The sequence below is a fragment of the Candoia aspera genome, chromosome 16 (assembly GCF_035149785.1).
Source record: "Candoia aspera isolate rCanAsp1 chromosome 16, rCanAsp1.hap2, whole genome shotgun sequence".
Taxonomy (NCBI): domain Eukaryota; kingdom Metazoa; phylum Chordata; class Lepidosauria; order Squamata; family Boidae; genus Candoia; species Candoia aspera.
Window position 1 is genome coordinate 5781677 of NC_086168.1, and position 26958 is coordinate 5808634.

The following is a 26958-nucleotide window of genomic DNA, read 5'->3' on the forward strand; positions in this document are numbered from 1 at the left end:
GAAGCTCTGAACTTGTTTTATTTCTCTGCTGCATACACAGGAAACATTACATTTCAAACAGACCAACGTAGGGACGACACAAACATGCAGGGAGGACACCGGGCACTGCTGGGGGATCATCCGAAAGAGTTCTGGCTGTGCATCGGGTGCTGAAGTTACTGTTCTTGTTCCCAGCTTTACGCAGAACCCCAGGCATTCCAGAGCTGCCTCCCCCGGAATTCCCGCCTTCTGCCTGGCACAGCAAGGGCCAGAGGCTCTCCGCGGGGGATATGGGCAAAAGAGCAGAGGATGGTCAGACCCTTAGAGCACATCAGGATTGCAGCAAAGAACACATCAGAACATAGATCTTTACTTGAAGGGCGGGTCTGAGAGGGCAGCTATGCCCCCCTCCCTCGTGAAGACAGAATCCATGTACTTCAACACTCATGACTCAGAGGCACATCTGCAATTCTGCCACCTTGTCCCTTGGAAGACTGATGCAGTAGCCTGTGCTAAGGAAGGGAGATGGAGGTCGCTCAGCCCCCTCCAGGGGGCTTGACTCAGCCTCTCACCCGGCAGCCTCTACAATTTTTTTCTCTCCAGGACACCTTCCAGCTGGGAGGAGGGGGACACCACCACCACCATCCTCCTCAAGGCTAAAGATTCAAAAGCGCACCCAGCCAGGAAGGCCACGTCTAGACTCTCCTGTCTGGTGCAGCCCCTGAGAGATGGAGAGGGCAGAGAACCTTTCCCCTACCCCAAAGGCTAATCCCTGCTCTTCCGAGCTTCCCTGCGTCCCAGAACAAAGGGAAGTGGCTCAGTCCACGGAAAAGTGCAGATTTTCAGGAGGTGGCAGGTAGAGAGTGAAGCTTCCAGTCCTTGCAGGATCCTGACCTTGCTGGTGCTCCTGCCCCCTGCCCCTCTCTGCAGAAGGGCTTGCCCAGTCAGTCCAAGTCTGCTTGCTGACTAATTAACCAAGCTATTAACTACATGCTGCCAAGCAGAACAGCCTTCACCCAGCCAGGCGCCGTTCCCCAATTCCCCACCCGACTTTCATGCCCTGGGTTCAATTTTTTGCTGCAGGGAGGGGTCATGCCAGGTCGCCATCTTTGGCCAGTGAGACTTCTCCGCTCTGGGAAGAGAGAAGAGCTATTTTCTCCCCCTCCCCAAATTTAATAGCTCTTCCTTTCAGTTCCCCAATGTGAAAAGGAAGATCAGAGGACAGGAGGGAGATTCCAATAAACTCAAAGAGGACTAGTGGGCAGATGGTGGCCCAGGCTGAGATTCCCTGTTCAAAGGCAGCTTTTGTTCTCTGACGTTTTTTGCCCCACTGAGAGTTGTTGGGAGGATTGCCCCACCATCCCTGCACTAAATTCCTTCCAGGTCCCACCCCCCCCCAGCGCAATTGCTTCCAGATTGCCTGGACATTTTGAACCAATAACACTTTTCCTACATGGCAGACAACAGCAAGCAAAAGGAAACTCTCAAATTTGCAACTGGCGCAAAGGAGTGGTGCAGGCTCGCTTCCTGCCCATTGTCTGGCGTGCACACTGGCTGTAGCTGATCACTGGCGATGAGTACAGGAACCACAGACATGCTTTCCGAGCGCACGGCCATGACAAAAAAACAGGTGTACAAAGAGCAACACGATGAGGGCTGAAATTCCAGGTTTCCCTAGGGGAAAAACCCGCCCCCTTCCACCCTCAAGGAGGCTAGCCGCTGTGGAAGAGCCGGATCCGTTGCACGATCTCTCTGCGGCACAGCGGGCAGGTGTGCAGGGCCTCGGAGCAGCTCTGGCAACAGCAGACGTGGCCGCAGTTCAGGAACACCACTTGCGCCTGGGGAGAAGCAGAAGCCGGGGTCAGGCCCTACACCTTCCCCTCTTGAAAGGGACCGGTGGGTTTCGTGCCTGCAGAAGGGGCAGCGACAAACCAGCGTTCGTTTTTAGGGAAACTATCTTGAAAGGGTTTTGGTGCTGGGCGGTGAACCTCAGCTGGCACTTGGTGTTGAACCAACCACAGTGGGACAAGATCAAAGGCAGTGCTTGGTTTCCAGTGAGCACAAGAGGTGCCTGCTTATTAAAACATGGTCAAGGAAACCAAAGTCTACCTTGTGAACTCCAGAGATAGCAGGACTTTGCATGGTCCTGTGTTCTAGAAAGGTGGTGTCCCACCACCCCTTCGAATTCCTTGGTCAGACACACCCAGAGATCAAGGTGGGTCAGTGTTTAAGCTATTGGACAGGGAGAGCAAGCTTTAAGCTGATCATCTTCTAGGGATATTCAGGGAGCATATGGGGGCTGGTGCTCTCTTTCAACCCACCCTGTCCCTTAAGGCGGTTGCGGGGATACAACAAGGAGGGTTCAGGTGGGTTAGAAACAAGGATGGCCACGGTTGTACATCACTCCCGCCCCAAGGAAGCCCAGCTGGCCTACCTCTAGCTCCATGCAGACTACACACTCGCAGTGCTGCTCTTCCGGTGGTGGAGCTGATGGGCCTTCGGGGCTGATGGACTCATCCCTGGACTCGGGAGCAGAAGGTCCCACTTCTGCTGATTTCAAGAGTTCTGCAACCAGTTGGGAGGAAGGCAGAGAGTAAGGAGGGAAATGGGGTTGGGGGAAGCTAGAGAAGATCCTCAAGGCTGCAGCAGTCTTGCCTACTTATTGCTTGCACATTCCAAGCAAAGTTGACTCTCTTCTTGAGCTCAAATCTTGGTGCCCTCAATGAACACCGTATCATTTTCTTGACATCTTAAGAAGTTCCTTGATAGCTTTCTGGGCTTGTTTTTAATCCTCCATCTAGGCTACAATCCTAAAATTGCTTGGTAGTCTCCATGTCCTAACTGAGTTCTCCCTGCCACTCAGTGCAGACTACCCTGAGATGGCTTGCCACCTTCCCAATTGAGTTCAGCCCTTCGTTCAAACAAGAAAACTGGAGTCTCCTCGTGTTCAAGTGAAGAACAGCATATTGTGGAGGGTGGAAAGGCAACCCCTGGCATATTAAGACTTCCCAAAACCTGGGGCCTCCAGCTGGGGGCAGAAGTGACATCAGAAGGACGTAACCTGGTATTGTTTCTGCAACAGCTTGAATCTCCCAGGCTTTCTGGATGATGGCACGCTGCAAGCCGGATTCCGTGATTCCTATCTGCAAAACAGAAAGAGTGGCTGGAACAATTACCCCACCTTTCAAGTAATAAGGTCATGAGGAAGGAGGCAATTTGGAGCATTAAAATAGCCCATTCCTTGTTTCTGACCTTGGCTAAGTCACCGGGGACCATGTTGCTGAGCATTTCAAGTGATATCCGATGATGGGCGAAGATTGGAACGTACTGCTCAGCCGAGAGGTCCGTCAACAGCTTTACTAGCTGCCTCTCCAGACCTCCTTCCTGCAATACAAAAAGAGAAGGAAGGAGACAAGCCGCTGGCCTGCTTCACTGGGGGGAATCAAGGCTGAAGAAATCTACAAAGCACAGCAGCGACCAGAACACCCAGGAGATGGTACAAGAACGTCATGATGGATGAACCAGAAAAAAATTTCTGTTGGCCAGTCACCTGCAACCGGAGAGAGAGAGGCTTCTGATCTAGCAGCCGTTGGTACTGTATCAGCCAATAGTTTTCCTGCTTAGTCTCACTCTTGGCCTCCAGCTCTCTCTGAAAAAGGGGGTGAGACAGAAAGAACATCAAGAGCTGCTCGTCGGCTCCAGAAGCAACCCTGGATCCTTAGCAACCTGCCCAGCGTCACTGGGTGAGAGTCAGGCAGATGTGGAAATGGGGAAAGCTGCTCTCAGCTATCCCAGGGGGTCGAAAACGCCCTGAACAAAGGCCAATCTTTGCTTCATCTAACCTAGCCCAGCTGACCCTGAGCAGCTGAAGTTCTGCAGCCACCTGGTGTCGAACCTGAGACGAAGCCCCCCCATGAGCTATAGATCTTCTCCTCCAGCCCCCTTGCCTGCAGGAAAATGAGGCTAGGTCTGGTCAGTAACACTGAAAAGACCTATCTTGTTTTTTTCCACTATCTTCAGCCCAAGAATGTGAGCCCTCCCATGAGGAGAAGACAATGTCATTTAGGGATGCTTCTCGACTTCAAAGAAAGTCTATGGAGGGCCTCCTTCCCATTCTTTTTTTAAACAGGGCCACCAAATGGGGGGGGGGAGCTGCTTTTGGACTAGTAGGAAGCAGGAGGGAAGACCCCTCTCTGCCAGAAATCCCCAGAGCCGCTGCTCTCAGCTGTAACCAATGGGACCACCCCAAGGTGATTGAGGTTCTGCTAAGGCAGCCCTCGGCCCCGCAGGCAAGCTGCCCCCCACCCGGACCCTTTACCAAGATGGCTTGCAGCTCCTCTTCTCTCTGTTTTTTCTCCTTCAGCAACTGCTGCAGCAGGTAGCCCAAAGTTTGCCGTTGCTCCACAATTGCCTCCTGAAACACAGCATTGTGGGGTGGGTGGATGTGCTTTGGAAGGGTCTCGCGTGCAGGGATTCCCTTCCCTCGCAGGCACAGACTCACACTGGCTATATTAAGAGGCCTGACCCTCTCCTTTCTCCCCACCCCCCCACTCCCGAAAAGACCCCACACTTTCCACCTGAAGTTAAAATTCAGCAAGACTCCAAACGCTTCCTGGCCCCGAGAGAGGAGTGGAATTCTCTGCTGTCGATTGTCTCAAGATACAGATTCTACTCTGCTTAAATTCCAATTTAAATCGAAATCTGCCCCTGCATTTCCCCCCATAATTAACCCATAGACACCTAAAATGAAACCCATCATTGTGGAACGGGGGGGGGGCAGATTATGTTGGTGGGACTCATCCTCCCATCAGTCTCAAGCCTTGAAGCCCCCAAGCACCTGGAACCAGGGTAGTTTTGATGATAGAAAGGGCCTCCCATCCTCAAACCAACTTTGGCCAGAAGCAAATGCTTCAGCACTTCAAAAAACGTTGGGGAAACCTAAGTTTTAAGTGGATTTGCAGCTGGAGTGTCAGCCTCTTTCCTGTTCAGATACCCAATACATCACAATGCTGTTTCATAAATTAAGAAAATCAGACTCTGGAGGATTTTATTCCCCAAGTTCCAGTAAAAAAGCACTGAAAATACCAACCCTCAATCCACAAATTTGGCTCAGGTAAGTGGTAGGGTGGGTTCTGTAAGCACCACCACTAAAGTCTCAATTGTATTTTTTTTTAAAGTTCTGATTTTGAGAACAGGCAGCAACTCCTATCTAGGACAAACTCTACGCCCAAGACATTGAGAGAACCCTAAACTGCCTGATATGGATATGAATGAGTTTTGCCCAAGGCTGCATGTATTCTAGGTGTCAAAATTCCAACCAGCAGCATCTAGAAACAAAATAAAATTTGCCTAAATCTTGACTGCACTGATTTTGTTGGCTCGGTCGAGGTGGCATCGCCCCCACCCCAACCCCGCTTCCCTCCCTCTTTACTGGATCCAGAGACTTGAGAATTTCACCTGCACGCATTCTATCTCTCTAAGAATAGGTCCTTCTCCTAAAAAAAAAAGTTATTTTCCAAAAGACATGCAGCCTCGGCTCTGCCTCCTGTGCAGAATTCATGCAGCTGGAGGGATGGAATGTGTCTGTTGGAATGGTGGTAATTTCGTCGAGCGGGGAGCGGATTAAGCACATCGAAGCAAAACCAGCCAGGAAGAAATCAAAGGGGCAAAATATATGAAATGGTCAGCAAGCTTCTATTCCCTTCCACCCCATTCCTGCCGCCCGCCAGTGTACAATCCCTATTGTGATTTCCAACAGGGGAGGGCTCCCTTCAGGGCCTTCCCCCCACTCCTCCAAAACCTCTACCCTGACCCGATCCCCAGATCTCAGAGTTGCGGCAGCGTTTGCAGGAGGCAATCGAGCGAAAGGGGACGGGGGCTAAAAGAACTGGGAGACTCCCCACACCGAGCCTTCTCCAAGTTGCTAAACCAGAGGTCAGACAGGAGGAGAGGAAGGAGGCAAGCAGGAAGGGGGGGGTCTGAAAGTGGGGGGGCGACATACCTGCAGAGCCTCTGTGTCCAGCTGCTGCCTCTTTAACTCCAGCTGGGTGAGCTGCAGTAACTCTCTCTCTATTAACTTAATCTAGGGAGAAGACGAAACAAGGGAAGGGGGTGGTTGTGGTTTTTCTAATCGCATTGGCCTTTTTGGAGGCTACAGCTCAGCCCTGATCAAAGTGCTGGGGGGCTTCTCTGCCTCCTGCAGAGCTCCCGTTCAGCCAAACAGACTTGGGTAACTGCTCAGAGTTCTTCACAGCAGCCTCTGGGCTGGACGGGGAAGGCACCTACCCTGCAACCACCTAGGCTGACTGTTTCCAGCCTCATGAATGCAACCTCTGTCATCTCAAATCAGATTGAGTAAGCAGAGGCCTGCAACCTAACAGTATCTCAGCATCCCAGCTGGGGCAAAGGTGACCTATACACATAGCTGAGTACAGGCAGTCCTCTACTTATGAACTTTCGAGTTATGAACTGTTGCTGATACAAACCCGTCCACAGCTCCAACCTAGAAGGTCCAGGAAGGCGGGAAAGGTTAGTTTACGGCGTGCCATATACATATGCTTGGCAGCACCATTGCATATTGTTTTTTATACTTAGTTGGAGCTATGAACAAAGTGGACTTACGAACAGCCTCTTGGAATGTAACCTGTTCGTAAGTAGAGGACTATCAGTAATACCTAGAATAAATGCCTTTTTAGGGAAAGGATCTAATTATGGGACTAGTTCCTAGTTGTTTTCCATGTAGTAAGCAGAGACAGCAATTTGATCAGGGGCTGGATATACAAGAAGGCAAGGGTAAATATCATGGGTTGCACCGTCTCCTTGGAAATGTAGTTGGAGACTTAGATGATACTCAGTGGGAAACCTTGTCTTGGGAATAGGGAATCCCTCTTCATAAAGTGCCTACCATTCAGACCAGGGACAAGGAGAAACCTGACTTACGTTGCTCTCTTGCCCTACGCAGAATATAATGGCAGAAAAAGGATGCCCTCTGTGTATATCACCCTAGAAGTGAGGATAGCCAACAAAGGGCTATGTGCCAGTCTCAAGCACCTGGAATGCTTTTGAGCCAGCAAATGAAAGCTACAAGCCCTGGACATCCAGCCTGCTTTTGAAAGACGTGAAGTTAAAAGGTGTAAGCTCTGAGCTTCCCTAGCATTTTTGGAAGATTCGGGATAGGGTTTTGTATGACCCAGAGCCTGTAAGCACAGCTAAGCCACCAGAGTACAGGAGAATCCATGAATGCCCTTGACCACCACCTGTCAGAAAACCAAAGTCCTGGATAACCCACTAGACAAGGATAAGAGGTGGAGTCAGGGGACAGGGTTGGAGAACTTGCAAACTCTACCCTCTGAGGTCTCTGGTGACCGTTCCCTGCGGCAGTGCTTCTGCATTCATAAGCGGTGTGCATCGGTGTTGGTCAGAATGGTCTTGGACAAGCAACAGAAACAAAACAACGATGACAGACAAATGAAACCAGAGTCATGGAGCTGATGTTTTTATGGACCGTTGAAGGGTGGAAATGCAGCAAAGCCTTCCAGAGGGGAGGCATACTAAACGGTGGTCCAGCTGAACAGAAAGATGTGACACGTCACAGAAACAAAGTTCTCCTCTTCTCACAGTGATTGGTTCCCAGGCCAGATTTGAGAAGGAAGTCTGGTTGGTCAGGAAGGGATGAGCTATGCTGCCCCGCCCCCCCCCAATCCCCCAAGTCTTAGTTTTCCACTCACCTGGTTTCTGATCTGGCAGTGCATGAGGTCTCGCTTCACCTGAAGGGCTTCAAAGGCTGCCTTCTGCATCTCACTCTAAAAGATGGGGATCAAGTCCTTGTGAACATCTGAAGCTGCCTTAAACTACCTGAGACCATCGGTCTATCCACCTCAGCTTTACTGCCCTCCCTCCTAACAGGCTCCCTTCTCTCACTCCTAATAGTCTTTCCCACCCATGAAAGCAAAAATATTCTTTCAATAAAACATTCCAGGGATGGAACCTTCTGCGGGCAAGGAAGATCTACCCACTAAGCAACAGGTCCTTCCTCCCTACTTGTGTCAGTTCTGCCCATGGTCTGTTTAATCCACTGTTGTGTTTACAAGGTGGATGCAACTCTCCAGATTTCACAGACAAAGAAGGAGCTTTCACATCTCTGTTGCCTGACACCCTTTTTACTGAAAGGTGTGACTGACTGAATCTGGGACCTCTATTCTGCACACCTGCAAGATGCACACACTGCTTTAAGCAAAGGATGGTCCTCATCAACAATGCAGATCGAGATACAGATCAGAACTCTGATTTAGCTAGTCTAAAGATTCCTGGAGTCTGCTTGTGAACTTTTTGTTGAATTGGATAGTATAACCCCTTCCTGGAAAATCCATTAATTGTACAGAAGTATTCAGGTTACACGCCACACCCCTAAAGGACTGAGCTAAAAAAAAAGCAGAAGGCAAGAGTGTTAAGTCCACCCAATCATCCAGGAAGGCTGTTAACAACACCCTCCAGGAGCCTGGGCTGGTTGTGGTTGTTAAACCACAAGAGCAGAACAATTGCTTTGTGGGATGAGACCAAGGTCCAGGATCGAGTTTCCAGGAAAGGCCAAACCAGGTGGGAGGCAAAAAGTGATATTTTGCCCTCTTTGGCCAGAAAGAAATTGTTTTCAAGTCTTTTTGGAGACAAACATCAAGGGAAGAAGCATCATCTTCAGCCTTTGCCTTGTAAGCATTTGCAAAGACATTTCTGAACCAGTTTTTAAGTGGATCTACCAGAATCTTATGGGGTGTCTCTATGGCTGAGGCTAGATTCAAAGCTGTGTTTACATGACGGCACAACCCCAAACCCAATTTGCTTAGTTCGGGCTCTTAGTGTGTAGCTTGAATCGAGCTGCAGTTCAGATAAATTCCAATTAAGGTCACTTTATTTGTGAAGGAAGCTTCTAGGCAGGGCTGGGAATGTCTCAGGTCTGAAGAGCAACTGACAGTGTGCCCGTGATGGGCATTGTAGTCCACTACGGGAGTCTACTAGCTTTCCAGCCTTTGACTACAGTCCCTATCATCTCTGACCATTGGCCGTGCTGATAGGGATTGTAGTCCAATGCATCCCAAGGGCGTTGGTTTGCCATTCTCTTAGGTAGATGAACCAGATCTAGAGAAGTCAGCATTTGGTCACTCAACAAGGTGGCCTCCAATATTTGTTCATTCTCCTGGCCAAGGATCTGCTCTTTCCCGTGAGTGGATAACCTGCCATCACTACCCCACGCTGCCTGTAGGCAATAATACCTCCTGCAGGATCTGGCTGATGGCTTTGTTCTGATCCAGCTGCTGCCAAGCCAGGATCTGCTGGAACTTCTCATCCATCTTGGCGAGGCTGCAAGAGAAGCGTTCTTGGATGACTCCAGCCGGCTCTCAAGTGAGAAATGCACTGACCATGAGATGTCACAGGACACCTATCTGGGGATTTCGGATGTCCACTGCACTAAGATGTTGTGTGATCATCTTGCTTTGAGCCTCAGGTCTTAGGGGAGCCCAGCTAGTGTGGTCTATCATCCTGGATTTATGGATTAACATACGCCAACACTACCAAAGTTGTTTTAACTATTTGTTTAACTCGGCTTCAGAATTCAGAGAGGGCTGAGTGGGTCAGAGGAAGATGCCAAGTGGACTCATGGGCCAGGTAGGCAATGCTCTCTTCCTGTGGCTGGCCTGGCATATGAACCTGATAAAGTTGGGTTCTCCCACAAGGAGCAGGAGTCGCACTGCTGAGATGCTTCACCAGCTGGACCACATGTGGCAGCAGGCCTCCATGAAGGGACTCAACTCTCATTTCTTTCTCTGGAAGCTCCCAACCCATTCACCCAGCAGGTCCCACAAAGTTCTGGAGAACCGGCCAAGGTTGGACTTAACAGGGGAGGCTAGCAGAGTGAAATTAGAAGGAATCGGGTTCAAATTGCCGCTCAGCCCTGATGCTAAGCAAGGTCGGACCAATCGTTCTTCCTCTGCCTAGCCTAACTTCCTGTGCTGTTGTGAAGATAAAAGGAAATGGATGCCTGCAATTGTTCCCCCCACACCCCTTTACTTGGCAGACATATACACAAAGTCCATGCTTTTTTAGTACCTGGAGCAAGTCTGGTTGACGAGGTCCTGCCGGCGTGACTCATAGGCTCCCTGAAGAAGCTTGTTCTTGTAGGTCTCAGACAACATCTGTTTCATGGCCGCTGGGAGAGGGAAACCAGGGAGCAAGCAGAGTCAACAACTTTTTTGGCTCTATGGCCAGCATTTTCACACACCTGTTAAAACACACCGTGCCCTAGCCCATGTTAGAACGATGGCAAAGTTTCCAGGAAAAAACGATCAGGGAGCTACCCAAGAGGCTTTCAGATCAGCCCTAATCCCATTGCAATGCTTCTCCGTCCACAAGCACCTTGGGATGGGGTGAAGAGGGAAGGTGAGGTTTGTCACTTAGAGCTAGGAGAAGGGTCTTTGTTGCCAGGGTGGAAGGAAAAACACAACGCACAAAGGTTAACAGACCGGTTATTATACCCACAACGATGACGACAGGTGTGGCAGCAGCAAAAGAATAAATTATTGTAACAGAAAAACAGCATCAAAATTATGGTGATGATAACGCCATAGCAATGACAGCAATAACAACAGAAAAAGGGCTACTTAGGAAAGGTGGATCTGATGGGCTGCAACTTTTTTGGCTGTTGACTGAGCCGACTAGACATTCCAGGAATTTGGGACTGGGAAAGACTGCTTGAAAATGAAAGGCAGGCAGCATTGGCTATAAATCTACCCATCCCATCAGATCCAGCAGGAGACATATGTTAAGGGCCCTGTCTGCTAAAGAATGTCATTTGAAGAGAGACTTTTCTGCCGTGGTGCCCGCCCTTTGGAACATCAGCCCCCCCAAAACATAGATTGGCCCCAACCCTTCTGGCCTTTAGAAAGACCCTGAAGATGTGGGGTCTCTAATGGGAGTGGTGAGCCTCTTCAATGATCATACTGAATCGGACGTATTGATTATACTTACCCGCTGATAGCGATTACGAGTTAAACACAAGGTATCAAAACATCCAATACCATAAAAACGCAAGAGTTATTAACAGTGGTTTGAGTATGGTTGTTTCTCTCTACATTTTTTATTGTTTTTCTTGTTTTAAATTGTGGCAAGCCGCACAGAGGCTATACCAAGTGAATAAATGAAAAATAAATAAAATAAAAGCAGAGTGCACACCTCCAGCTTGGGTTCCCTGGCATGGGCTGAGTTCCTCAACCCTCCAAGAGGATGACAGGCCAAGCTGGAGATGGGATGGCAGCCCACCCAGCATCAGACCCCCACCAACCACCACACTGACCAGCCACTTCCCTCCGGCGCAGCTGCTCCGTCTCTTCCTGAGTGATGGCCATCAACTGCTCCATCCGGATCCTAGGAGCAACGGGAGAGTGTCAGCTGCCCACCTTTTTGCCTCAGTTTTCCTCAGGAGCTGAATCTCCCCCCATCTTTCCTACTCACCATGCTGGGAGGTTCAGCTGGGCTACAGTTCCCAGCCTAAGGTCAGATTCCTCCCTCTCCGGATGATTTTGGGGTCTCCCCACCCAATGAAAAGCTTTGGGGGACTTTTTCCACAACATTTTTGGGTGTCAGATCCCCCCGATCAAAGGTTTCACAGAAACCCTTATCGGAGCATCTCCCATCGTTTCCTTCTCCCATATTGCCAGATGGGAGGGGGTGTGGAATGTGAAGTGGTTTATTATGGCTATGGAGAACATCAAGGACGTGGGGTTGAGATATGCCAGGAATACCATCTGGATGGGAGGGGGGGTGACATGGTTTCATGGGAAAGGGGACTAGCTAAGGGAATGTAGTTTTAAGTTAGATTTGAGCGGGAAATCTTTATTCGCAGCTTGCCTTCTGTACCGTTCATTACACTTCATTAAAACAGTTAAAGGAATCCCAGCCTCCTGACTGTGATTGTGTGAATGCTCGAATGATCAGGTGCTGACATTGGGTGGCTCCTGAGAAAAGCATTGCCCACCAAAAGGGCCTGGGGTCTCCTGTTCAGTTGTGGGAGTTCTGCCTGGACAGGAAACAATTGTCTTGGTTCCTAGCTTGAAGGCTGGGTTCAGGGATCCTGGGTCACTTTTCATCCACCACACCTTGCTTCATTTGGAACCAGCTATTGTGGTTTGTGAACCAGGGTTTCTGGTTTCTGGCTTTAGAGGGTGCTCTGATGCTCATTTTCCACAGCCCCTGTGAGTGTCTGAGTGGGTCCTTCATGGCTTGGTGCTCCAGAAGGTTTCAGAACAACACGGCGCTGTTACCCTTCAGCAGAGATGGGCCTTAGCCCACCTACAGAAGCAGGTCTTTGGCGCTGGGCCTTCAAGGACAACAAAATACGTCGCCAAATGGATCTGGATATTTTAGCTGTGCGGTTGCGCCCCAAAAAGCCTTCGGCCCTCACCTCCCACGAACCAAGAAAAGCAAGAAGCTCACCGGTCGTTCTCTAGGGATTTCAAGATCTCGGAGTTCTGTTTCTGCCTAGAAAAAAAATAAATAAAGCCAGCAAACAAACAAAAATATACAATCAAATGCAGGAAACTTTCTGGCGCTGCCGCACCAAACCCTTGAAAGCTTCTTTCCTCCCATGCAAAACCCTGTTCTCCTCTTCCCGACCCTGCCAACACATCTGCACAATTTCTGCAGAAAAGAACTAGTGAACCTCTCTCCAGCTTTAACCGTTTGTGATAGCTACTGCTTGCTTTTAAAAATGATGGGCGTGGGCCAATTCTGCAGGGAGAGAAGCAGGGTCAGCTACAAGGGTCACTGTGGGAGGAACGATCCAAACCAGAGGTGGTCTGATGCCCCATCCAGCCCTTATGCTGATTGGCTCCACTGGGAGCATCTCCCACCTTTCGTGAGGTAGGTCTGGACCTTGGATGTACCCGCCTCCCATCTGCTGCTGCAGCAGCAGCCAGGGCCTTGAGTTGGTTTTACATTTTCACATGCCAGCTGATTCCCAGACAGGGCAAAACTGGCCCTGTTCTGCTCCCTGGGCCTCTTACCTTTGATTATCTTCCAGCAGCTTCTGGATCCTGCTGCCCACCCCCTGCTCCATCTGCTTCAGCTGCTCCAGCAGCTTCAGGCGTTCTTCCCCCAGGCGTTGCTGATGGCGAGTCAGGCCCTCCTCCAGTTTCATCTGCTCCTGAGATCAGAGGGAAACAGGGTGGGACAGCCGCCTTCCTCCTAAACTAGGCAATCAACTGGGGAAGGGCAAATTTGCCCAGCTTGAAAAAAAGGCACACGAGAGGTAACCTGAAATGTGGGCCAGCGCCATCTTAGGCAGCTGAATGAAGCAGCAGATTTTAGAAAGGTAAGAAACGGGATCAGAGAGTTGTAGAGGTGGAGGGCATCTTGAACTTCTTGTTCTGGAAAATGCAGGTTTTCCCATGAAAATGATCCCTGTGTGCATGTGCTGGCTGGGGAATTCTGGAGCTGAAGTCCACACAGCTTAAAGTTGCCAAGGTTGAGAAACACTGCCTTATGGGTCCCCGACCCCATCTTAAACCGACATGGGCTGCATTCAGGCAACACTCTGAACCTGTCACTGAATTAACCCCTTTGATGCATCTGCACACAACTCTGTGATGCCCAACGCTTAAGCCACGTGCAAAGAAAAGAACCAAGCAGGATTCACCCCAATCAGTGTCAAAACCTCTAAATGTCAGACACAACCAAGAAGGCAAGAATCACACATCAGGAGGTTTAACACAAAGAGGTTCAGAGTCTTGGAAGCCACAAATTTCTAACCCTAATTTATGAGTGAGTTCATTAAGGCACAGAGTCTTTGAACATTCGGAATCCCTTCATCCAGGCTTTTTCTGCAAGCGGGACTGAACTGCCTTTTAGGAGATAAACTGGTAATTCTTCTCTCATCTGTGCATCTGTCTAGAATTCCTCCCACTTCTTCTCCACTTCCTCGCAATCAAGCCTAGGATGTCTTCTGAACTCAACGGCTAGACTTCCATGGATCTGGTGAAGCATGGGGTGTGAAGGCAGCTGGGGGGGTGGGGGGAAATTGGAAATCCAGGTGCCTTACCTCTTTCATGCTTTGCAGAAATTCCCCTTTCTGGACATGACTCTGATGCATCAGGTGGACTTGCTCTCTCTGCTCCAGGTCCAGCCAACGCTCAAATTCCAGCTTCTCTTGCATCTTCTGCTCCTGCCAGGCCAGCAGAGCAGTCTGTCAACAAGCACCCTTGGCCTTGCTCTGTTCAGCACGGGGCCTTGCTCTTTCAAACCACAGTTGGAGGAGCCTACAGTCTGTGCTCATACCTTGACCTGGGGCCTTGCAAGCCAGAAAGCGATTCTAAGCAAAATAAGAAGGGAGCCCTGCACAAAGGAAACTAGCCTTTCGAGAGACGACAGACGATAGATCAATGATAGATATAGATAGGTAAGAAATAGATGATAGATCAACAGATGATAGATTATAGATAGAATGGATGATTGATAGAGGTACGTAGGAAGATATGGGTATTAGGTAGAAGATAGATAGAATGGATGGTTGATTGATAGAGGTAGGTAGGTACAGGTAGATAGGTAGATGATGGATGGATGGATCTTTAGTGTTCTAAAGGTGGCGAGCTGTTGCTTTTTGGCACGGAAGAGGTCTTGCACACTCAAAACCTCACTGCAGGCAGAAGGGTGTCAGTCAGTCCAAATCTTTGGATAAGGAGAACCTTGTCTCTCACTCCCTAGTTACGCCACTTTCTGGCCGAAGAAAGGAAGGTTAAACACGTAACAAGAAAAAAAAGCAGAGCGCGCTGCTGTTTTAGGTCAGGGAGCCAAACCCAGGCCCATTTTCTACTGTTGCTGCTGCTTATTCCTATACCCTCACCCACCTGCAGATTAATGCAACAGGCTGGCAAATCCCACAATGATCAAAAGGCGTGATGTAATAGGGATCCTTACCTTTCGCTTCTCATAGTCTAGAAATTTGCTCTGCAAAGGAAGTAAAAGGAGAAGTAGCCAAGACAGGTTTTAGCCAGGGACATGAACACAAACATGATGTGATCGCTGTTCTTTAGAAGAGCCATGGAGACTTGGCTGTTCACCCAGGCCTTTAGCGGGGGGGGGGGGAGAGACCCACCGTTTCATTTCATCTGGTCTGTCACGCTTGCATTGCTTATCTTCTATTGTAATTCCTTGGATTGCTGTGAGCTACCCAGAGTCATTGGCAGTCGGGCAGCTTACAAGCTTAATAAATAATGATACTGACAACAACATCTGCCTACCCCAGGTCCTTGGGAAGGACTCGATAGGTGGACAAAAACACCAACTCGTCTAAACATCTGGCTGACCGTGAGACCAACCATAATAATAATAATAATAGTAGTAGTAGTAGTAGTAATAATTCCTTTATCATTTCCCCCCACTGTTCCTCTGGGAACAGAGTTCAGAGGAAACGGTTGCTTCCCTTTGTGGCTCTGTCTAGCAGCTGATTTTCAGGGGTAGACTTCCCCTGAAAGTGGAAGTTCTGTATAAACATGACAGGTAGGCCTGCCCACAAAACTGGCTGCTGTGAGTTTCAAAAAGGCTCCTAAAAAGAGGTCCCCACGTACTTGGGAGAAGTTAGAACTCACCTGCCACTCGGCCTCATCTTCCATGTATTTGCCGGCCGGCCTCCAGACCCTGTCCGCCGGTATCTCTCCTCCGTCGCTTTCCAACACAGGGAGTAAATACTGGGAGGGAGGGTTGTATTCGATTCCCACTTCTGGAAGGAAACCAGCACAGCACAGAATCCCACGTCACCTGGGTCTGTGTGATGTGTGTGGACCAGGTGTTATAATGACACCGAGCAGATCTAAGATGCTGCTGAGTTCTCATTATGAGGAGCGAGGTGAGCCAGTTCGGTCTAGTGGTGAAGGTGCTGGGCTAGAAACCAGGAGTCTGAGAGTTCTAGTCCTGCCTTGGGCGTGAAAGCTGGCTGGGTGACCTTGAGCCAGTCACTCTCCCTCAGCCCAAGAGCCAATCAGGCGTAGTAGGAGAGTTCTAGTCCCGCCTTAGGCATGAAAGCCGGCTGGGTGACCGTGGGCCAGTCCCTCCCTCTCAGCCCAGCTCAGTGCAATGCAGGCTAGCCTCCTCGTGGTGCACCTGGGCAACGTGACTTGTCACGGTTAAATAGTCTACACCTCTGGCTGCTGGACCTCACAAGGATTTTCCAGCAAGAAAAAGCAGCACGAACACCCAACTGCTATGCCAAACGATTAAAAAAAAAAAAATCAGGAGCGAGAACTGCAACCGACAGAAGGCAACAGCTCATCGCCCAGCGATCAGCACAACTGGGCGTTTGTTCCAGGCATTTTTGCAAATGAAAGAGAAGTGGAGAGGCTCATGGAAGACCAGGGCGGCAGCTGCTATTCGTAACTGTTTGCTACTTAGCCTACAATGCTGGTTCTTAGGGAGCCACGGGGAATGGGCCTTATGGATTCTCCAAATGCATCGTCTCGTGGGCCCCTACCGACCATGAGACTGGACTCGGTGGGCCTAAAGCATAACCCAGCACCCTGCATGGCCTGAGATTTTCCCCTTGCTCACTTTCACAGAGAAACCTCTGGATGGCTTCTGTGCCAGTGCTGCAGATCTCATTTGGCGGGTAAACCATGGCTGAAGCATCCAGGGACAGAGTCTGCAAGACAGAAAGACACATACTCGAGCTGCCTTTACCCAACACTAAGCCATGATTGAATCTTGCTGATGCAACTCAGTCTGGCAGGGAAACAAAGCAATCCTAGATTACTTAACCAATTCCTGCTTTATTCTCCCACCTTTTCTGTGGCCAGTTGCCAGATTTGGGGAAGAGTACAAAAACAAGCTGGGAATAAGCCAAGCAGACAAAAACATGGTTGAAACAAGTCAGGATCTGTGAATCACCAAACCACGTTTTCAAAGTAAAGGGGGTTGCCTAAGGATTTACCAAGGTGTTTTTTTTTAGGATGAGGCTTTTTAATTTCATAACACAGAAGAGACAAAAAAAGAATACCAAAAGAGAGGGGGAAGAAAAGGAAGGGAAAAAAAATCAGCACAGTAAAAACATTATATATATTCTAGGCCTCCCTTAGGCATGAAAGCCAGCTGGGTGACTTGGGGCCAGTCACTTTCTCTCAGCCCGACCCACATCACAGGGTTGTTGTTGTGGGGAAAATAGGAGGAGGAAGGAGCATTAGGTATGTCCACCACCTTGAGTTGACCAAATATTTTAAAAAAGCAGGATAAAAATCTAATAGATAAATGAAACTTTGCGCAATGGTTACAATAAAGGATGAAGAATAAATCATGCTTGATTGCCCCAGTTGGTTGGGGCAACACAGCAAGCCAAAAATTAACAAACCATGTTACAGATTGCGTGATGTGCAGTCCTGCCCACACAGAGGCACCCAGACGTATCTTAGCTTCTTCCTAAAAGCAAAGCGTTGCCCCAGCAGAAGACCAGCACCTAAACGCAGCCTAAGCGATACCCTGATTGAAAGCCAAATGCCTTATTTATCACGCTACCTCCAGGGTCCGGATGTGAGCCAGCGCCTGCGGCAACTCCTGCACCAAATTTTCACTTATGTCCAACGTTCGCAAACTCCGCAGGCCCTCCAAGGAGGAGGGCAATTTCTTGAGTGCATTTCCTGCAGGGAAAAAGAGAAAGCAGGGGGTAAAATCCTTCATAGGGTCCTGGGGTGCAAGTCCTCAATGGCACCTTGAAAGAACAGCAGGTGGAACCAGATGAGCAGCATTGAAAGGAGAGAATAAAACAGGGACAGTATCGATTGAGGTTGTGGGTTCTCCATCACCCCATAATCACCAGCTCATATCTTGTCTGTCTGTCTGTCTGTCTATCTATCTCTCATATCCATCAATATGCCTTGAAGGATAAGGGGGTGGTTCTGTTTCTCTCTTCCATGAGTCTTCATTGCTTGGGTATTAACGGCAGGGCTCAGCTGCAGCATTAAGCTCAAACTTGGTACAATAACACCATCTCCAGGTGTGTAACACCTGTTAAGCCAGCGATGGGGAATTTGTTTAGCTGGGCTTTGTGCTTCACAGCCAGGGGAGCCCAGACATCCTGGGGGAAGGTGGTGACACAAAAGGGGTGAGGCTGTTTGATTTCGTATTGGAGGCAGTTGGGAAAGTAACATGGGCTTTCAGCCATGTTAACCCTATTTTTACAGTGTTTTCCATGTCTTTCCCGCCCCAAACAATGAGAAACTGTGCCACCAATCTGAGGAATCCTGGCTAGAGAGGCCCCAGCCACTGCAAGGACGCCATTTGCCTGTCTCTGCCATAACCACAAGCCTTTGTTTAACCAGGATGGTTGGACATGCACGAAGTTAAACACATCATCTTAAGAACAAATGCCCTGGGGCTTAATTCACCAGGAACTTGCTCAACTGGCACCACAGCAGTGAGCATCATTGAACACCAAGCATCTGCAATAGAAAAATCTCAATTTGCTACTGAGAAATGAGAATTTCTAATTTTGGCTTGATTTTTTTTAAGATTTGTTCTTGGTATGTCATAAAAAAATATTCAGGCTCTTGGTGGGGTGGGGGAGATTTCTAGTTCTGAAACTGGACAGTATAGAAACTTTTGTTTGCTTCTTCTTAGTAAGTGTTGGGACAGTTTGTGTTGCAACCTGATGCTCCCTTTCCAAGATTCAAGGCTCTTTGTCCATCTAATAATGTCACTTGACCACGTTTCAAGACCTGGAATATTTTTCTTCTTTTCCACTCGCCTGAGATAAAGAGTTCCTGCATCTCACACACTTACGATTTTGTACACATTCAATGGCTCTAAGAATGGAATTGCCTCTGCATATTTTGATTTTATTTTCTCATAATTGGCAGGGCTGTTAATGCTTTGGATGTTCATGCCCTCAGCGGTTTGGTTACACTGAGCTGCCCTCTGGAGGCCTTTAGCATTTCCTTCAATCTTTTGTTTTAGATTAACTGCACTTCGCCTTGGTTGATCCCTAATGTGCAATTTGAACTTCATTATGGCTAATGGAAACCAACCACAAAGTGCATGGCTTTGAAACTGTCAATTTTTTTATCAGCTGCACCGCAGCAAATTAACTGTGGTTTGTCTGATTTCAAGCCACAAAGAGAAGTCAATTTTGAAAACTCACGCAAACTCCAAAGCCAAGTTTATCCTTGCAATGCTAAATTATGGTTGATGTTTATAGCTAAGCCCACCGATTACATCCCTTTGCTGTGAAACTTAGGATTGCCATATCCTCTTCTAAAATTTCAAACTTGAAAATCAAAACACTATGAGCAAAGTGCTTTTAATTTAATCCATCGCTTGCTTCCTGCACCTTTTTCCCCCTCAAACCACGGGCAAAGGCACAGGCCAAAAATCAGAACCATCTGCTTTTCCAGATACGCACAGACACCATTTCACCGTACCTTTCAAATTCAGCGTCTGAAGCTGAGCGAGATCACCTAATGAATCTGGAAGAGCTTTCAAAACATTCTTTTCTACATTCAAAACCTACAAAGAACAGAGACAACTTTAAGGAACAAAATGCACATATTAAACCTTGCATCTCTTAAAATAGCTGTTAAAAATTAGGGTGTTCCCCCCCTGACTTCTGGGAGATTTTAAGAGGCAAAAAATGGTATCTGAAACCTCTGTAAATAACCAGATTCCACCCCCCTCCCAATTACTTTAGAGCAGGGTTTACACATGGACCAAGCCACTAACTGTGGTTTATATGGCTGGGCTTGCACAATGTGGTAAACCAGAGCCAGAAAAATGGGGAACTCCTTCTGCAGAAGAATAGCTGATTAAGTTTTGGGGGTGTGCCTTGATGTCCAAAATAACTTTCTATTTCCAAAGTAAATCTGACACAGAATGCAATTCAGCTTGGAAACCATTTTTGGACTATAATTCTGCATACAGGCTTGTTCCACACCCAAAATTTGGGCTTGCTGAGCATAGCCGTAATATTCTACCTTTCAGTGGTTTTTAAAATAAAGATAAATCTTCTGCTGTTCAGAGAGAAATTACTGCAATTCTTAATCTTACTGTATGATTTACACTGTGCTATTTATGTATTACCTGCATTTTAATAATACCATTTTTAAAATATTAGATATTCGCTTATGTGAAATTAATGAAATATTGAACATTCTTAATTAACAAATTTAGTCCTATTTAATTCTATGATCCTTGTAAATTCTCTTTTAATTCACTTTGTGATTTCTTTTTTGGGAGGCGACACTTCAATCTTTTCTTTTCTTTTTCCTTCCTTTCTCAAAAACGTTTAATGAAAATATCATAAAAAAATAAATCAGAGCCAGACAAACCACATCACAGCTTAGCGTGATGTGCCAAGTCAACCACTAGGGTTCTGTAAACCCAAGTCAACGACTTTGTGTTACATGTGAAACCATCCTGAAAGGGACAGGAAGGACCATGTTGGTCTTGAAGCATGACTGCCAAGAATAAATATTTCTGAACCCGTTCCTGAGGATCCAGCAGCTCTTTACCTGAAGAGAAATCAACTGCCCAATATCAGCAGGGAGAGAGGTCAGCTGGTTGTCATGCAGGTCTAAAACCTGGAAGGGAAGAATAGAGAAATCCATGACAGTCCATTCCCTGTTGACCCTCAACTGCAGGGATAGGTGATAGATGGTTCTCGAAAGGTGGTTCATCTCCAGCTATCTTCTGCCTGGCCTCCATGGTGAGCAACCAAGTGTGTTGTGACTGTAGTCCAGGGACCAGGAATGGAAGAAGCCCACCCCACTTACAGACAGCAGCTCCAGACTGCCTCCTGAAAATTGGTTAAAATAATCTTCGAGCCAGTTTTTGAACATTAGCGGGGACACAGAGCTGCCATTTTTGGTGGGGATTTTATTTATTTTATTTTATTTACTGTCCTGCTTTTATTATTTTTATAAATAACTCAAGGTGGCGAACATACCCAATACTTCTTCCTCTTCCTGTTTTCCCCACAACCACCCTGTAAGGTGAGTTGGGCTGAGAGGGGGACTGGCCCAAGGTCACCCAGCCAGCTTTCATGCCTAAGGGGGGATTGGAACTCACAGCCTCCCGGTTTCTAGCCCAGCACTTTAACCACTAGACCAAACTGGTTCTTACCAATTTATCTCACTGCACTGGCCAGAAAGCATAGATGCTTTACTTTCCGTTGAACTTCATCATTATTCTTACCAACTTGACTACCAATTCCGTTGCTTTGTGGGATTTTACTGTATTTTACATTTGTCAACTACAGGGAATCTTGGGAGGGGATGGGATATAAATCAATCTAATAAAATAATCAGAGAGACTGAGGCCATTTCATCTAAAAGCTCATAACATCTCTGACTGCTTCCAGTAAACATCAGCCAGATCTTTGCAAGATGTTAGGGCGAGATAACCAAAAACAACCTTGTGAGATTTCTGCCATTTTAAAAGTACGCACACATACTGCACGCAACTGCTTAATGATGTTGGCTTCCTCACTGCAGGTAACCTGCCTATTGAATCAACCCCTTTCTGGGGCTGTACAATATACAGAGCCATAAACTCATCAAATGGGTTGGTCTCCGTGCCATGAACCCATCTTGGGGCACTGCACCATCCCTTGATTTTTTTAAATCAACCCTGAAAAACCTGTCATTGAACCATGATAAGGCTCTGACCACACACCACCAGGAAAGCCATGTGTGCTTTGCAGCGACAGAAGAAGAGAGACGTAGATTCACTTAAGCTGGGCATTTTAAAGGGGAAAAGTTAGATTGATGGGTTGGAAATTCTCAACAGTTGCAGCCTGTCATAGCTGGACAATCCAAGGCTGATCTAAACTGAGTTTCATTGCTTTTTCTTTTGATTCTGGACCTACAGGCCTCCAGAGCAATTAGGGAAAAGAACTGGGAATCACCTTTACTGTTACAAGATTAGAGAGACTGCAGGATTTGGGGATGAGAGAAGTCAAAAAGTTTGTGTGAGCAATCAGCACCTGAAAGAGAAACATCAGAGAAGGTATTACAACAGGACAATGGCATTGTGGGTCAGAGGTGCCCCGCTATGATCTGGTCCACCCACTGGGTTAAGCCATAATGTAAGTTTGGGCTTAAGTTTGGATTGAACCCCGCTGTGACCTGTAAACCATGTTTTACAGATTTACATAGTGAGTGAACCCAATCCGTATTCCATAAACCATGGAATACGGCTTAACAAGAGTCAAGACTGGCTCAAAGGCATGTGCACACACAGATTGTCAGCCCTACAAGGTAGACCAGAGCTAGAAACCAATGCCATGTAAGTCAGGGCTACTTTTATTGTAACAACGATAGAATCTTGCAAGCCTAAACATGCTTCCCCATTTAGGTTTATCTTTTTGTGAACTAGGGAAGGGCTCGTCTGAGATGTTTTCTCCAGTTACTTTATTGGGCTGGGCTCAAGACCCTCATATCTGACTGTTAGCTTCTTAGTGGCTCTTCCTCCTGTCCTTCGAGGCCATTCCCACTGCCCTCCACACACCAATTAAGAAATAGTTTTTGCCCGTGAAACATTATTTAGGTTTAAGCTGTTTCCAACAGAAATTTGCTGAGTTAAATTGTGTTCTGCACTATTTGCTGACATGAAAATGAGAGAGAAATTAAACTGGGTTCTCTGAAAGTCCAAATAAAAGAAGCATTTGAGATACGGAGTGAATCGGATCAAGGAAGAGAGGTCTGAATCTAAATGCAAGGGACAGGAGGAGTGGGCAAAATATTGAACAAATTTCTCACAATTTTGAGAGTTTGAGGAATGCGTTTCTGGTCCTGAAGGGAACTTTTTATTGCCCCCATCTAGGAGTAGTTAGTGAAATTCCTCCTGATATCCAAAACCGGGCTGTCTTCTCTGGAACAGAAACCATCAGCTTTCCTGACATTCAGAATGGCTTATCAGATGCGTAGACAGGCACTGCTTCTTGGATCTAGTGCTAAAGTTTCATCCCACTTGTTTCTTACCTTCTTCTGCAACACTTTGCAGGTTGCAAAGGCTCCATAGGGAAGCTACAAAGGAAAAGAAAAAGCCAACTTCTGGTGAGGTAAAAGCAATCTGAACAACTAGGAAACGCTCAAATAAATGTTCTGGGCCAGTTCAGACAACTGATGGTGGATATATCTGGAGAAAGGAAGACCACCATTAATAGCTCCAAAGTCTGACTGCAAATCTTCAATCCTATGATTCACAACTCACCCACCGGGAACCAGAACTGAGAGAACATACCTCAGAAAGTTCACACTTGGAGATGTCAAGGATATCATCTGCTCCAGCTTCCTTCGCCTGTTGGAAGATGGACAGATGAGCTACAGCTGTCAAATCAGGGAGATCATTTTGGTCTCCCAAATCAGTTTTTAGCTCAGCTTCTCCCGCCAACCAGAGTAAAAGCTGGCTTGAAGGGAGGTGGAATTGAGCAATGTGGTGACTCCTGTCTAGTTTCCTTTAGCAGATCATTTTCCACCTTGGTGTCTTTTAAGCGGTGGTCTATCAACTTCTACATGGCCAAAGGCTTGGAATGATGGAAGACAAAGACATCCTGCAAACACTAGGTTGGGGAAATTTTCCAACTTAGAGAGCAGTGGCCCACTGTGGTTCCCAAGGGCTGTATCCCACCTCCTGGGAGAGGGGCCAGAGAAGACCTCTTCTAGCAAGGTCTGAGAAGCTTCTTCTAAAGGGCCTCTCCTGCAGATCTTATGACCCAAGCAGGTTCCTGATAGGAGAGGTGGGGTCAGATAGTCAGGACCTGCTTGTCTCCCTGACGCTCACCAGACACATTTGGTATTCCAGACGTTTACGGGCCTCGCTGCTAGCCTTCCTTTTCCTAAAGAATGGGAACATCTTGCTTCCTGTTTCCATTTATCCCAAGTCAGCAGAAAAGGCCAGTGTGACAGGATGGCGATCGGAACCTGAGCAGCAGGAAGATCGGGGTTACATTCCAGCCAAATCCATCAGAAGCTCGGCCTGCCCAGCAGGTTCTGCCCAGTTGGCTACCCCACCCTGTGAAAGGAACAACATCAGCTTGACAGCCCTATCATTAACATTAGCTGTCCTTAACCAGCTTAAATCTTAAAATCTTAAAACTTAAACCAGTAGCTGGTGGACACAAATCCCCATCAGATCAACAATCAGGGAAGGTGAGGTATAGGACAAAACCTCTGGAAGGTAATCGGGGGTGAAGACTGGTTGATCCTGAACAGAAATAAAGATTTATAATTTAAATAGGGGTGTCCTCTTCAGAATGCCAAGTATGCATTCTCTCATTAAATTATCCTCCTTAAGCCAAATGCAGTCCTTCTTCCTCTACCAGACCTCCATACCATTAAAAGCACATAAGCCAACATTTAGAGACAGCCATTGTTTATCAACAAAGCAATATGGGAGGTGAAGCACAATCCAGAAAAACTCTTACATGGCCTCACTGCTTAGTTATCAACCCCTAAAGATCAATTAGGGACAGTTCGTCATGGAAAAAAAATCTATTTATGAGATCACTAAGAGACAACACTGGCTTGATAGCACATAATCAATCAATCATTTTTTTGCAACGAGTCACCATGACCTGGTTCACCAACAGGTTTAAGTAAGATTGTTTTCCTGCATGCCCCTACTATGCTAAAAATGAACACACCGGGCTCCCTGCTATGCATCTTGAACAGCAGTCTGACAGACAGAAGACCAACAGGCGCAGTTTTAATGGAATGGCTACTGTAAAAGCTGCCTTTAGGCAGAAACCATCTGTTAGACCATCCATAACTCTTTGTGAACCAGCTTCACTCTGAGCATCGTTAGATTTTTGTCCCAATCATCTATGCAGTGATATAAAATGGATGAAGTCCAAATTTATGATAGATCCTAGCCTATCTCTTGCTCACCCTCTGGGGGTGTATTTGGGGGGGAACTCCCTGGCTCCCCCACATTGAAAAATACCTCCCCAGATGGAGAAAAACAGCCAGAAACCTTTCCCCTTGAACACACATTTCAGCTGTGGGTTTTCATTTTAAGATGGGATGGAGAATAATCTAAAAGCCATGACAGCTTCCCACTAAGAATATATGCACATAGTCATATCTGTCTTTGCATCATCATTTTTATATAGAAATGCATTTCTGGAAAAAAGGGGAGGAAAGAGATGGGGAAAATACGGTATGTGTATGCTTGTAATAAAAAGCTAAAGCTTTCAAAAAGATTAACAGCCACTATTTGAAACCCCCAATTACTTTAATGTATTAATTGTTAATGGTGTAGTTTTCATGTCTGCATTGGTGGATTGTTAAAAAATAACAAAATTAAAAGGCAAGACTTCCCAAGTACTGCATTTATCCAGATGGAAGATAATTCCATTTGGCATTCAGATGATTTTCTCTCCTCAAAGAGCGCATAGAAAAAAAAAATCAAGCTGCTTCCATAAAGGGGTTCTCGGTGAATCTGAAATTCTTCACAATTTTCAAGGGAAGTTATTTGGGGGGAAATAAAGCTATCTTCCTTTCAGATACAGACAGTAAAAGCACAGGGTTGTGGCAACTTAAAAAGAAATATTTTAATAGCTCAGAAGTTTTCCCCAAATCAAAGCTCATCGTGGCATTCTCTCACCCCCATCTCTGTGAGAAATACCCCTTTCAGCACTTCCATTAATTAGATTCCTAAACTCTCAGCAGCCATTCCAGTACAATTTGAATAACACTTCCTTCCTGACCCACATTTATATTTATACTTAAAAGAGGAGCAAAGACTTAACTCAGCTGGAAATACAAGGTATGCTATAGTAACTATAACTGCGGCTTTAAGGGAGATCCAAAAACAATAAAATCAGTTGCAACAATGACATTGATTGGACCTTGGCGATTAAAGACATTCATAAAAAAGCTTCTGCCTTTAATAAAATTTGTTTTATTACTACCCAGAGTGGTTGGGAGTTGGGTGACATATAAATTTAACAAATTATTATTATTAGTTGGGAAAGGAGATACAAGACTCCCCCTGATTTTTGCTAACACAGACTAACACAGCTGTCCTCCCCCCACACCAGGCATTACTAAAGGCTCCCCTATTTATTTATTTTATTCGATTCCTAGAGCCCCCCCATCTCACTTGTATGTGAATTTAGGCGGCTTTTCTTGCAAGGAACCCAAATTTTCTACCCCAAAATTAAATTGCAGCCTCCTCCCCCCCCTCCTTACCTGCCAGGAAGCCCCATGGCATCCAGCTGAATGTATTTCCAGGGAAATGCGTTGCAAAAGTCACTCTGAGAGCAGGGATCGAGGCAGACACTCAACAGGTGCAGCTGGATTTCTGCCTGTCATACCAGCGGAAGGAGGCTGGCGAGAGGGCCCGGGTCGGGGCAGAAAAGGGTGCTCAGGGGAGTGTCAGAAGCAAAAGCAACGGCGCTGCTCATGGGGAAGAGGGAGAAATCAACTCCAAGGGGCTAAATATAAAAATGCAGGAAATGCAAGACCAGCCGCTTCAGCCACGCCCAGAAACGGGGAGGAGGGGGCACAGCTGAGGAGCGGCCACGCCCCCTCCCGTGGAACCACGCCCAGGCCTTGAGGGGAACCGAGCCAAGCCAAGCCCCGCCCACCTCGCCAATGTTCCTTCTCGCGGCCCGTACTTACTGGCTCCGCTCCTCCGTCACACAAAACGGCTCGCGTCAGGGCCCTTCGCCTTTCTTTCCCCCGCTCCCTCCGTGCGGGCTGTCCCCGCTCCCACAAAGCGGGAAGCCGCGGCGTCGCCCCCAGCTTACCGCCTCCGGCCCAACGCCTTCCCGTGCCCGCAAGGGAAATGGCGCCCCGAAGGCTTTCGCTTCTTCAGCCGGCAGCGGTGCCCTTAGTGGGGCGGGGCTCTCGCGAGAGCGAGAGGAAGCCTCGCGCCCGCAGCTGTCGAGACGGCAGTTCGCCAGGTCTCGCGAGATCTTGGACGCTATATCCTGCGGGAACGCGGCGGAGAGGC

General features: G+C 47.5%; 1 protein-coding gene across 9 annotated transcripts; it reads right to left on the reverse strand.

Annotated features, from left to right (window-relative positions):
- LRSAM1 (leucine rich repeat and sterile alpha motif containing 1) lies at window positions 1-26842 on the reverse strand. 9 transcript variants are annotated; one of them, XM_063316348.1, is made up of 26 exons: window positions 26753-26836; window positions 26193-26399; window positions 23782-23921; window positions 23242-23298; window positions 22980-23024; window positions 21905-21982; window positions 20511-20579; window positions 19425-19509; window positions 17524-17645; window positions 16567-16657; window positions 15612-15742; window positions 14941-14970; window positions 14066-14209; window positions 13032-13171; window positions 12463-12507; window positions 11324-11394; window positions 10081-10180; window positions 9246-9333; window positions 7707-7781; window positions 5981-6061; window positions 4298-4393; window positions 3530-3628; window positions 3232-3363; window positions 3041-3122; window positions 2414-2544; window positions 1-1817 (listed from the first exon to the last, which is right to left on the reverse strand). In XM_063316348.1, exons 3-26 carry the CDS (start codon window positions 23869-23871, stop codon window positions 1692-1694), a joined length of 2208 nt encoding a protein of 735 aa, XP_063172418.1. In that variant the 5' UTR covers window positions 23872-23921; window positions 26193-26399; window positions 26753-26836; the 3' UTR covers window positions 1-1691. The 9 variants fall into 9 exon arrangements, with proteins under 9 accessions (XP_063172418.1, XP_063172415.1, XP_063172414.1 ...); XM_063316345.1 differs by having other exon boundaries at window positions 26193-26437; XM_063316344.1 differs by having other exon boundaries at window positions 26193-26437; window positions 26625-26762.
- Window positions 26843-26958: the final 116 nt, after the last annotated feature.